The sequence below is a fragment of the Octopus sinensis genome, linkage group LG30 (assembly GCF_006345805.1).
Source record: "Octopus sinensis linkage group LG30, ASM634580v1, whole genome shotgun sequence".
NCBI classification, from domain to species: domain Eukaryota; kingdom Metazoa; phylum Mollusca; class Cephalopoda; order Octopoda; family Octopodidae; genus Octopus; species Octopus sinensis.
Window position 1 is genome coordinate 4,345,968 of NC_043026.1, and position 13,547 is coordinate 4,359,514.

Consider the following 13,547-nt stretch of genomic DNA (forward strand, 5'->3'; position numbering starts at 1 on the left):
CATACTGCCGCCTCACGTAACTCCATCCATATTTATATATGAGCCGATAAAAATTGAAGCCAATGAAAATGATAGCTAGATTTGTTTGAAATAGCAGCCAATGTCCCTCCAATCTGCTGTAGTTCTGAAATTAACTCAGTCTATAAATTCTACACCTATTTGTCACGCAAAACAAGACAAATACAAAGGGTCCATTAAACTGAGACGTTTCCTATGCTAGAAACAACAGCAAACTCGAGCAAAATATATGCGAAGAAGGAAACAGAAAATCTGAGAGGGAGGCAGAAAGAAAGACATTAAAATATAGAATGTTTCAATGCTTAATGGATGCGAGTTACTGCTAGAAATAGCAGCCAAATCTCACATCTGTCTGTTTATCTATCGAAGGGGTTCCCACCTTTTTTATTGCCCTGCACCCTTAAAACCTTTAATATGTTCTCACACCCCTTAAGTAATAGTTTATATAAGAATAAAGGTGCCCGGAGCAATTACCGACTTGAACCCATATAAATCCCGCCCTGCTCGCACCCCCAAGCGGTGTGTGCACCCCTGGGTGGACACCCTGCATCTAAATATATTACATTCTTTGTTTCTTTACTTGTTTCAGTTATTTGACTGCGGCCATGCTGGAGCACTGCCTTAAAGGGTTTTAGTCAACAAAATCGACCCCCCCAGGATTTATTCTTCGTAAGCCTAGGACTTATTCTATCGTCTCTTTTGCCAAACTAACTTAAAGGGTTGTAAACAGACCAACATAGGTTGTCAAGTGATGGTTATGTGGGGTGGGGTTCAATATACACACATGAAATATATATTTATATAATACACACAGATATATACACTCACACATATATATATAGGGGCAATGGCTGTGTGGTTAGGGAGCTTGCTTCCTAGCTACATGGTTCGGGTTCAGTCCCACTGCGTGGCACATTGGGTAGGTGTCTTTCACTATAGCCCCGAGGCCGACCGGAGCTTTGGATTGAATTCGGTAGGTGGAAGTTACTACTACTGCCGTGTGTGTATGTGTGCGTGTAGCTGCTCAGTGCCTCTCCCAAAGAGAGAGAGGGGATATCTGTTGTACTATAGGCACGAGGCCTGAAAGTTTGGCGGGTGGGGGGGGGGAGTTGATAACAACATCGAATCCAACGTTTCACTGTACTGTCATTTATTGACCCTGAAAGGTTGAAAGGCAAAGTTAACCCTGACGAAATTTGAACTCAAAATATAGTGACAGGTGAACCAACCGCTACGTACTATTTTGTCCGGTGCACTAACAATTCTGCCAGCTCACCTCTGTGTGTGTGTGTGTGTGGTGTGTGTGTAATTATATATATATATATAATATTTATACATATACATATACATATACATATACAAATTTATAAACTGCAATTAATTTCAGAAGAACAGTAGATTGGAGGGGCATTTAGCTGCTATTGTCAAACAACTCTAGCTATCATGTACACTTCATCTTTCATCATTCATATAATATATAAATATGTATGGAGTTAGAAGAGATGGTATGATGTTGTTTCCAACGTAGTTTGGCTGCTACATCTAGCAGCTCTGGCATTCGTTTGATTTTACACACGATTAATACATATACTATATATATATATTACATACATATATATATATATACATATATATATATTATATAATATATATATATAGTGAAGGACGTGGCTCAGTGGTTAGAGCATCGAGCTTACGATCGTGAGGTTGTGAGCTCGAATCCCGGACCGGGCGGGTGTGTTGTGTTCTTGAGCAAGGCACTTTATTCCACGTTGCTCCAGTTCACTCAGCTGTAGAAATGAGTTGCGACGTCACAGGTGCCAAGCTGTATCAGCCCTTGCCTTTCCCTTGGATAACATCGGTGATGTGGAGAGGGGAGGCCGGTATGCATGGGCGACTGCTGGTCTTCCATAAAACAACCTTGCCCAGACTTGTGCCTCAGAGGCTAACTCTCTAGGTGCAAACCCATGGTCAGTGTCTGACCAAAGGGGTCACACAATATATATAGATATATATATATCTATATATATATATATATATATATATATATATATATATATAATAGTATGTTGTGTATAATATATGATGGCTTCTTTTAGTTTCCGCCAACCAAATTCTACCACCCACAGGCTTTGGTTGGCCAGATGCTGTAGTAAGAAGACACTTGCCCAAGTTGTCATACAGGTGGGACTGAACCCCCGAGTGTGTGGTTGGGAAACAAGCTTCTTACACACAGCCACACCTGTATGTGATGCATGTTGTATAGTTAGATGGAGGGAGATATATAATATATAAGTACAAATGTATATACATAGATATCAATCCATTCGTTGTGTTCCCAGTCGTCTTCCCTCACACACTCCTAAACGACGCAAAGATATTCTCCTAAATGTGGGTTCCATTCCTTCCTCTGCCGAATACATCCATACCCTTGTTGCTTATGCTGATTTAGGGGCACCAGTCTCAGATTTTATTTCAGAAACCCGACCCCCATCCCCTATACATATTCACTCAGTCTCTTGTACTGAAGCACAACTTTACGTAGACACACGTTTTTGGAAAGGAAACTGTGTAAAAGAAACATGAATACTTCTATATAGCTGCTGTTTCTAGCATATGTAAGTGTGTGTTTGTAACTAGTTTTGGTTGTTGTATTAATTAATTTCACTGTAATACTTAAATGCAAATTAAAAGTTTAATTTAATGAGAAAATTAAATTAATCATGTTGTAAAATGCAAACGAATGCCACAGAGCTGCTAGATTAGCAGCCAAATCTACGTTGAAACAACATCATACCGTCTCTTCTAACTCCATACATATTTATATATTAGCTGATGAAAGCTGAAGTGTACATGATAGCTAGAGTTGTTTTTGAAATAGCAGCTAAATGCCCCTCCAATCTACTGTTCTTCTGAAATTAATTGCAGTTTATAAATTGTACACCTATTTGTCACACGACACAAATCCAATACAACAGGTCCATGAAACTGCAACTGCACAACATTTCATATGCTAGAAAACAGCAAGAGCTTAGCAAAATTATATGCAAAGACGGACACAGAAAACGAGAGAAGGATGCAGAAAACCCTATCTAAATATATAACGTATCAATGCTTAATGTACAGTAGACCTGCTGCAAGAAATAACAGCCAAATCTCACAGCCATCCATTTGTCTGTTACTCTCTTTTCTTCTCAGAATTTGGGAGCAGAGATTTTCCTTGTAATCTTCACCCACATCGACATTCAGTCCCAGGGCACCCATGGAGACTTCCGCTTTCTACCATACGCATATGTGATCATTCTTTGTCTAAAGAAAACAAGGCCTGGAATTCTAGTAGAGGCAACTAATTGACACCAACGACCCTGCGTGTGAACGATTCTGTCACCTCATCGGCTTATACACACACACACACACACATACCATAACAGATCTATCTACCCCTCTCTCTCTAATTTACTTTTTACTATTAGCACAAGGCCTGCAATTACTGTGGGCAACTAATCAATGACTTCATCCTTAGTATTTGACTGGTACTTAATTTATTGACCCTGGAACGATGAAATGGATAAATCGACCGAGGCAGAACTTGAACTCACAACATGAAGCTGTACAAAATGTGATTAAGCATTTCCTCTAGCATGGCAACGATTCTACCAATTTCCCCACTGATACACACACACACACACACCATAGCAACAATAATATATATCAATATAGTTGTACTAATACATCTCCTTCTAGAAATAGCAGTCAAATCTCCTGAAATCACACATCATACTGTGTAATATTTGAGGGGATTATCTGCAATGAAAGTAGGCTCGTTGGAATTACCAATTAATTACAGCGTACTCTCTTATGTGTGTCTGATGAGGCCATGCAGGACCCCTATCTGGTGACTAGACCACTTTCGGTAAATGTCGATTTAACCTGTCCCCTTAAAATTTCTGGTGTGGATGAGGAACTATAATTCTTTTTGAGGTCTGGGAGTCACTTCTTGTATATGTGTGAATATAGTTGTATCGATATTTTCTCTTGCAGAAATAGCAGTCAAATCCCTTTAAATCACACATTATACTGTGTAATGCCTGAAGGAAATATTTGCATTGTGACTCAGTTTGTTAGAAATAGAGAGAGAGAGAGAGAGGGATGAGCGAGAGTGAAAAAGAAGGTGCTATATGGAGGGATCGATGGAATAAATACAAGCTTAAACACAAAGATGTACTGGGTTCAATTCTTCGACTAGAAATTCTTCAAGGTGTTGCTCCAGCATGGCCACAGTCTAATGTCTGAAACACGTTAAAGATAAAAGATACACACAGACACAGGCATACTTTTATGCATTTGTTTTGCCGGATTCTTCATGTGAAGTTGCGTGTTGAAAGAGACATTGTTGTATTTCATGATGGTCATGTCTTTTCTTTCATTACATAATAAATAGAGAGAGAGAGAGAGCCGTTATAGTGTGCGTGTGTGTGTGTGTGTGTGTAGTTTGTAAAATCTCAGGAAGTAAAGTGAGTCAGCACATCAAAGTGGCTGCTGAAAGTTACTACTAGTTTAACCCCAGGCAGATTCTCCACCAGCGGGTTATCGCTGCTACACTGCACCCTATATATACAATATCTTGTTAGCAGTGGTGGGGAGGGGGTGTCGTACCTCGGTAAACTTTCAGATTAACACCCGCACGATTTTCACCAAGAAAAGTCTTGAAAAAATTACAAAAATCGATTCCAGGGGAGAATGCGATTGCAAAGCCATGGGAACGTGCATTTGTACGCACAAGTACATCAGATGTTGCAATCGATACTACGCATACGCGAGAAAATTGCACGTGCAGTTTGCGCAAAAAAGCCGGCTGGCTTGAAATAATGCCACAAAATGCAGAATATTTAAGAGACCAAAAAAGTAAGATGCAAAAGAGATATTTTCTCCAAACTTGGCATGAAGGAAGGAAAAACTATTTGTTTCTGAAGAAGTCTTTTCTTTTTTTTCCTTAATTTCGTTTAACAAAACCAAAACCTTTTATTGAAATAAAGGCATGCTTAATTATTTTTTAATGAAAAGAAAACACAGATTGTTTTTTATTCAAGGAAGAAAATATAATTTTCTTGTAATAAATGATTTTCCATGTTTGTGTTCTCCCAGTCTACAGACTTATCATTTCTGGTACTTTAAACTCTTCAGTTGCATATTTGGGTGAATAAAATCGTTTTTCTTTTGAATAGAAAAAAGTCTATCTTTATTTCTTCTTTTGCTGGTGTCTCAAATTTAGGTTAAATCAGTGCTTCTCAAAGGGGTGGCCTATGGGACTGTCGGACAAGTTGTTTTGAGGAAATTGGGTTTAAAATGTTTGACAACTCAGCACCGTCCATTGGACGGGGAGAGGAGGGGAGGGCGTTTTGTTCGTATATGTGTGTGTGTTGTGTTTGTATACATATATATATGTGTGTATGTATATATACATATATATGTATATATATATATATATATATGCATACATATATATTCCTGCATATATCATTGAACCTATCATTGATGCTTCTAGAAGTCTCACCTATGTATGACTCTGGGTTAGTGCGCAAGCTCCCTCCTGGCACTTAATCTGGTATACAGTGCCCTTGTTTTACAATTACATGTGGATTTGTCGAACACACTGCACAATTACTTGACAGGTGATTCTATCAAATGGATATGATCTGCATAATGCCGATTTGATAGTCCTACCTGTCTTTTCTACAACTTTAACTTTTAGGCCCGTAGTGCGCAGGACTTTCTTGAATGCCTTACTTAGCTCGTTCTTAGGTGTGGCGTTAACGAACATCCTCCGTGAAATCTCCTGTTATCGTACCAAGTAACGTTTTCTCATCTTTTTGTTGGTGTCCCTCTCTAACCTATTCCAGAATTGTTGCGGTACAGGGGGCATATACCGTTTTCGTCGTTCCTTAGAATGCGTTCGAATCTAGCTTTCGCTCCTTTGTACACCCTGACTCTATCGTCTTGTGTGTATCCGGAGCGTTGCATTCGGAATATGTAGTGCTGGATGTGTTGTTTTCGTTCTTGTGGTTGGCATAGTGGTGATACATTCCTCATTACTCTAACTAAGTCTGCCACTAGGATGTTGAGTTTGGCAGTATCCGACATAGCTGAGTCACTACGGATTACTAGTGGATTAGCCATCGGTTTCTGATAGTGTGAGTGGAGTATACAGGGTTTAATGGTACCATTAGCCATAGCATCTTCCATCCATAGCTCAGTATCTAGGACGGGTAATCGTTTACTGGGGTGTTTAGAGGGGTAGTCTATGGTAAGTTTTATACTGCTGTGGATAGAGTCAGCTATGTGTTGTATAGATGTCATCACCTGTTCTTCACTTGGTAGAGGGCCCATAACTGTGTCTGTATCATATTTCACAACAAGGTTAATGTCGTCGACGTAACGAGAGTACATAGCCAAGTGGATGTTACGGTTTGCTAGGCACTGTTTAAAACGCTTGTCCCACCATACCATGAAGAGGTTAGCAACGTCACCGGCGATCCCCGCTCCAATAGCACCGCCTTTCGTTTGCTTATACAGTTTGTTGTCAAGTTTAAAAATATGTGTTTTTAGCGTAAATCTCAGGCTGACACCGATAGCATGTGCGATGGTGGTTCTAATATCGTGTGCACTTGAAGGTGGGTAGTCCGGCTTTGTCCATCCCTGCCAGCGCTCACAGTGAGTCTTCCTGTAACTGAGGTAATGGTAGGTGGTCTACCGCGTTTGTTACGGGTGGGACAAGCATATAGAAGGTTATTGCGCGACAGGTATTCATTGGTACAGGTTGCAATGCGTATGTGCAGTTATATACAACGGTATGAGCGGGACGACGTTTGATACGTACAGTTGCACTTAGGCGTTGTGTCCATTCACGGTTAGACGATGATGAGAGGAACAAAAAAACACACACCCACCCACACATATATTATATAATGTGGGGTGTGCGTCTATACAAACATATATGTGAATATGTATACAACCTTCAGCAAAGTAACAGTCATGTACACACTTGGACGGACACATGCCGGTACACGGACATACGTTCATATACACATACACATGTACACACACTCTCACAGACACGTCTGCCCATTCTCCTAGACACTCACTCACATACATACGTAGCACGTGAATACAAACATACATACATACCTACGTATGGGCATACACACGTACATGTAACGCACACACATACATGGGCACAGGCAATACAAGCGCGTATACCATACATACGCAATACCATACATACATACATACCTACATACATCTACATACATACATCATACATACGACATACATACATACATACGCACAATAAAAACAATAGCTCTGTGATATAGAGATAAAATCTGATAATGGATTTTAGGGATAGTTTTGGGAGTAAGCATCGTAAATCACTTTCTAGCTCGGCCCCGGAGGAAGTTGAATTTGATAGCTTTGTGATGAGTGGTCATTCTACATCCATCCATCGCTACAGGTTTATAGCTTTATGTTTTATAGAGTGTATGTGCGTGCATATACACACACATACATATATACATACATACATACATACATGCATACACAGCGTATGTACATACATGCATACGTACATACATACACACATTATGCATACATACACACATACATACGTACATATATATGACGAACTACTTTTACTTTCTTAATGCAGCACGGAACTTTGTCATTGTGAAGAGGTCGCGATTTTAGCGACGAAATATTTTGACGAATTAAACTTAAATGTTGAAGTGAATCGAACGGCTTTTGTGTGTTTCTTAAATGGCTATAAACACCTTCCACGCTGCAATTGTTATTAGATATATATATTATATAATATATTATATTATATATATATAATATATTATTATGTATGTATAAATATGTATATAATACATATGTGTGCCAGGTGACTTTCGAGTGCTACTGGTAACATGTAACCCAGTACAACCTGTTTGCATGGTCGGGCCGTCAGGGACTAAACCGGCACCCCACAAAGTTTGCTTTGTGTGAGGGTGTTTTAAATTGACAACAAAGTTTGTACGATGTATTGTTTTTTTTTCTTTTTGACGAATAATAAACCTTTACAAATATAACTTATTTTACCATCTCAACGTAAGCAATCCTACTGAGAAACCTTGAGCACATTATTGAGAAAAATGAGCTCCAATTAAGTTTGTGTAAGAAATTTTTATTTCGATGAAGCAACAAAAAATTAAGCAGATTTTATGTTCTTTTTTAATTTTGTTTTTTCCTTTTAGAAAATTTTGTCCAATCTGTTTCTTTTCTTTCGGTGTGTGTCTACTTTCGGAATTGTAGGCTCGGATGAAGCTGAAACACTAATCTTGCTCCACATTTTTTTTCTTACAACATATTTATTAAACAAAATACAGCGGAATAAGGCCGTAAAAGGAATTATCATTCAAAACGACTTTAAATGTATTCTTCTTCAAAATTTCCTTAATAATTATGTATTTTCTGAAAATATGAGGAAAAAATTCAGTGGGGCACTAAACAGTAGACCTACCATCTCTCCCTCTATCTCTATCTCTCTCATCCTAATCTCTGTCTAATTATCTTTATCTAGGCAATCTTACGGTTATTTGGCTGCTATTTCTAGCTATGGCGGCAACCTTCTACACGCTGCATCGTTTTTGTTTGTTGTTTGTTTTATGGGAAAATATTCTTAAAATAAACTCCAACCCCAGAATGTTGAGAAACCAATGCTTATTATAATTTTATCGAATGGTTTGTTTCTTGACTATAGAGAAATGGATATAATTTGTAAGCGGGGGTACAAAATGAGTAATTTCCCATTTTATTTTCTCCTTTATGTTCATTATTTTGTGAGTGTTGCTGGATTGTATTTAGGACTGAAAAATTAATCATCATAGTTGTTTTGAAATTGTAGTCCGGGGTACAACTAGCGAACAGTGGTCCCGGTGCGCGCATCCGCGCTAGCTAGTCGAAGTAATTCGATCCTACAACACTTTTTTTGACCCTAATTTAGTTTTACTCTTTTACTTGTTTCAGTCATTTTGACTGCGGCCATCTGGATCACCGCCTTTTAGTCATCAAATCGACCCCGGAACTTATTCTTTGTAATCCCAGTACTTAATTCTATCGGTCTCTTTTGCCGAACCGCTAAGTTACGGGGACGTAGACACAAACCAGCATCGGTTGTCCAAGCAATGCTAGGGGACAAACACAACAATACACACACACACATATATATATATATATATATACATATATACGACTATCTTCTTTCCTTTCCGTCTACCAAATCCACTCACAAGGCATTGGTCGGCCCCGGGCTATAGCAGAAGACACTTGCCCAAGATGCCCGCAGTTTGTTGGTTATAAAAAATACATTATTTATTTACTTAGTTAAAAATTATTTACTTTGTTCGAAAAATATCTAATTTGTCTAAAAAATTCCACCAGGGTCGACTTTGCCTTTCGGGGTCGATTAAATAAGTACCAGTTACGCACTGAGGTCGATGTAATCGACTTAATCCATTTATCTGACCTCTCTGTGTTTAACCCCTTGTGGCTAGTAAAGAAATAGGTATTTCGTCTGCTGCTACGTTCTGAGTTCAAATTTCGCCGAGTCGACTTTGCCTTTCATCCTTTCGGGGTCGATTAAATAAGTACTATTTACGCACTGGGGTCGATATACTCGACTTAATCCGTTTGTCTGTCCTTGTTTGTCCCCTCTGTGTTTAGCCCCTTGTGGTAGTAAAGAAATAAGAAACTGGAAGAAGCCCAATATATGTGTGTGTGTGTGAATGTGTAGCTGGAGTTTAGAAATCTGTTAGCTTCACAAAAGATTTTCTGATGTAAATTTTAATAAATTAGAAAGTTCTGTTGTTCATTTAAATGTTTATTTCTTGTGTTTATCTCTTTAGTAATGTTGAATCTGTATTTTTTAAGTAGCCTCTCTATCTTACACGTTTGTTTCTTTATTATTTCAGAATATCAGATGACATCGGCATAACTGAAGATACATTCTCATTATTTATCATCTTTTAAAGACCAAAATGGAAATATTGTAGAGAACAGATATATAAGAATGTTTCTCTAAATCTACAGTGGAATTCCTCTGATATATTTACTCTGAAAGGTGTTATTAGCAAACCTTCTGGACATCACTGGCTGGAGTGTCCACGAGATGAGTCTTTGTGCAAATTAAACTTGGATAAATTTACTAAAGAATTTTGGGACAAAGGTGATCTGGACAGAAATAGAGCAGTCGAAATATTTGGAAACAAAAGACTATAGAATCAAAAAGGTGTAAAAAGATTATATACTGTGTTTTTTGAAGAAAAATAATGGAAAAGAGTGAGAAAATAAAGAAACTGATTTTTCCAGAAAATAGAGGAAAAGGGAGACAAAAATTGTCCATGAGTGTGATGTCTGTAAAAAGTCTTTCTTTCGAAAAGGTCACTTAAGTATGCACAACGTATTCATACAGGGGAGAAGCCATTTCACTGTGACATCTGTGGTAAATCATTCCCTCAAAGTAATAACTTGACTACACACCAACGTATTCATACAGGGGAGAAGCCATTTCACTGTGACATCTGTGGTAAATCATTCCCTCAAAGTAATAACTTGACTACACACACAAACGTATTCATACAGGGGAGAAGCCATTTCACTGTGACATCTGTGGTAAATCATTCCCTCAACGTAATAACTTGACTACACACCAACGTATTCATACAGGGGAGAAGCCATTTCACTGTGACATCTGTGGTAAATCATTCTCACAAAAAGTAACTTGACTAGACACAAACGTATTCATACAGGGAAGAAGCCATTTCACTGTGACATCTGTGGTAAATCATTCCCTCAACGTAATAACTGACTACACACAACGTATTCATACAGGGGAGAAGCCATTTCACTGTGACATCTGTGGTAAATCATTCCCTCAACGTAATAACTTGACTACACACCAACGTATTCATGCAGGGAGAAGCCATTTCACTGTGACATCTGTGGTAAATCATTCCCTCAACGTAATAACTTGACTACACACCAACGTATTCATATAGGGGAGAAGCCATTTCACTGTGACATCTGTGGTAAATCATCCCTCAACGTAATAACTTGACTACACACCAACGTACATACAGGAAGAAGCCATTTCACTGTGACATCTGTGGTAAATCATTCCCTCAACGTAATAACTTGACTACACACCAACGTATTCATACAGGGGAGAAGCCATTTCACTGTGACATCTGTGGTAAATCATTCCCTCACCGTAATAACTTGACTACACACCAACGTATTCATACAGGGGAGAAGCCATTTCACTGTGACATCTGTGGTAAATCATTCCCTCAACGTAATAACTTGACTACACACCAACGTATTCATACAGGGGAGAAGCCATTTCACTGTGACATCTGTGGTAAATCATTCCCTCAACGTAATAACTTGACTACACACCAACGTATTCATACAGGGGAGAAACCATTTCATTGTGACATCTGTGGTAAATCATTCCCTCAACATAATAACTTGACTACACACCAACGTATTCATACAGGGGAGAAACCATTTCACTGTGACATCTGTGGTAAATCATTCTTTCAAAAAGGTGCTTGACTAGACACCACCAACGTATTCATACAGGGGAGAAGCCATTTCATTGTGACATCTGTGGTAAATCATTCTTCCAAAAAGGTAGCTTGACTAGACACAAACGTATTCATACAGGGGAGAAACCATTCCAGTGTGACATCTGTGGTAAATCATTCTCTGTAAGCATTACATTAACTAGACACAAATGTATTCATACTGGAGAGAAGCCTTATCGATGTGATGTCTGTGGTAGATACTTCTCCCTGCAAATTGCTTTAAATTCTCACAAACCTGTTCATACAGGATAGAAGTCGTATCACTGTAACATCTGTTGTGAAACATTTTCTGTAAGTAGTGATAAATGACTGCTCAGTACTTCTGGTGTTAACTAAATGTATAACTATTGGTATAGATGTATGACTACCAATGTGACCATTTTAAGAACCATAAGCATTTTCAGCTCCTCCTAAATTGGTGGTACTGTTGTGGGCTTTCTCCATGGCAATAACCAAGCTATTCATCAGGGAATTGCTGTAATTGTAAGAGTTCCTTCTATGCCAAAGAAGAAAAAATAAAAGGGACAATCTTTCTAACTGTAAATGTATTCACACCAGAGAGGAGGTAGAACAGTGTGTGGCAACCATCTCCCAACTCTGTAGTTTATGTCACAACACGTAAGAAGACTGTGGGTTCCTTTTTTTAATAGAAGTAGCTTTTTCCAGATTTTGAATCTTGTTATGAAACGTAAAAGTTCAGTCCCACTGTGTGGCACCGAGGTCAACTGAGAAGAAGACCTATCAAGCCAAGCGAAATTGTTGTTGTGGCAGAGACTGGTGTTGGTGGTCTAAGGCATCCATTACACTCTCAGAGTGGTTGGTGTTAGGAAGAGTATTCATCCGTAGCAATCATGCCAACTTAGATTAGTGTCCGGTCCAGCCTTCCTGCTTGCCAACCCTGGTCAAACTATGCAACCCACGCCAAAATGGACAACGGACATTGGATGATGTGTGTATTTCAGTATTGTCAACATTGATCATGCGATTAGGGTTGGACTAAATCTGTTCCAAATGTCAAAGGGCCTTATCCACCCAACCGGTGTTTGAGCAACAGTTTTTATCCCAGTACAGAAAAATTCTCTTCCTGTCCACAAGTCATTACATAAGGAATGGTCCCTCACGCCTTTAGCGGAGAGAAGAAAGGAGAGATGAGATCGGAATAACCGATGCTGCACAACAAACAGAACCAAGCCATGAAAATGCTACAGAATTTCAACTGTGATACAACTCCCACTGTTCCAGATAGAGTTCGTTAAAGCTTGCAAAACCTGTTACTTCACAATTTGTAAGACATTTGCCATGTATTTTTATAAAGGGTTGTAATAAAAAACAGTTGCATTGAATTTACCTGGTTCTTCTTGTCATTTGTTTATATAAAGGTAACCCCAGGCAGACAGACTAGACCAGTTAATGCAGAACCACCACACACACAGCTACATCAAGATGAACCAGCCACAGCTAACTTAAATAAACTCATAACCAACACTCATTATATATATATATATATATATATACGTATCTATATACATCTTTGTGTTTGTCTTTCAGTATTGCTTGACAACTGGTGGTGGTCTGTGTGCGTTCTCGTGACATAGCAGTTCAGCAAAAGGGACTGATAGAATATGCACCAGGCTTAACAAAAAGACAAGTACTAGGGTGGATTTATTTGAATAAAATCTCTTCGAGGCGGTGCCCCAGCATGGCCACAGCCAAATGACTGAAAGAATTAAAAGATGAAAGAAACACACAGCAACACAAACAAAGATGATGCAAAATTAACTCCTTCGTTACTGTATTTATTTTGAGATGCTCTGAGTTTCTTTCAATTATTTTGAATATAACAAA

General features: G+C 38.6%; 1 protein-coding gene across 1 annotated transcript; it reads left to right on the plus strand.

The window, feature by feature from the left end:
* Positions 1 to 6,523: 6,523 nt before the first annotated feature.
* Positions 6,524 to 11,598, plus strand: LOC118768489 (gastrula zinc finger protein XlCGF49.1-like; the record flags this gene model as incomplete). Its single annotated transcript, XM_036515108.1, has 4 exons — positions 6,524 to 6,531; positions 10,086 to 10,279; positions 11,061 to 11,134; positions 11,215 to 11,598. Coding segments are annotated over exons 1-4 (660 nt in total), but the record flags the coding sequence as incomplete, so codon positions are not given.
* Positions 11,599 to 13,547: the final 1,949 nt, after the last annotated feature.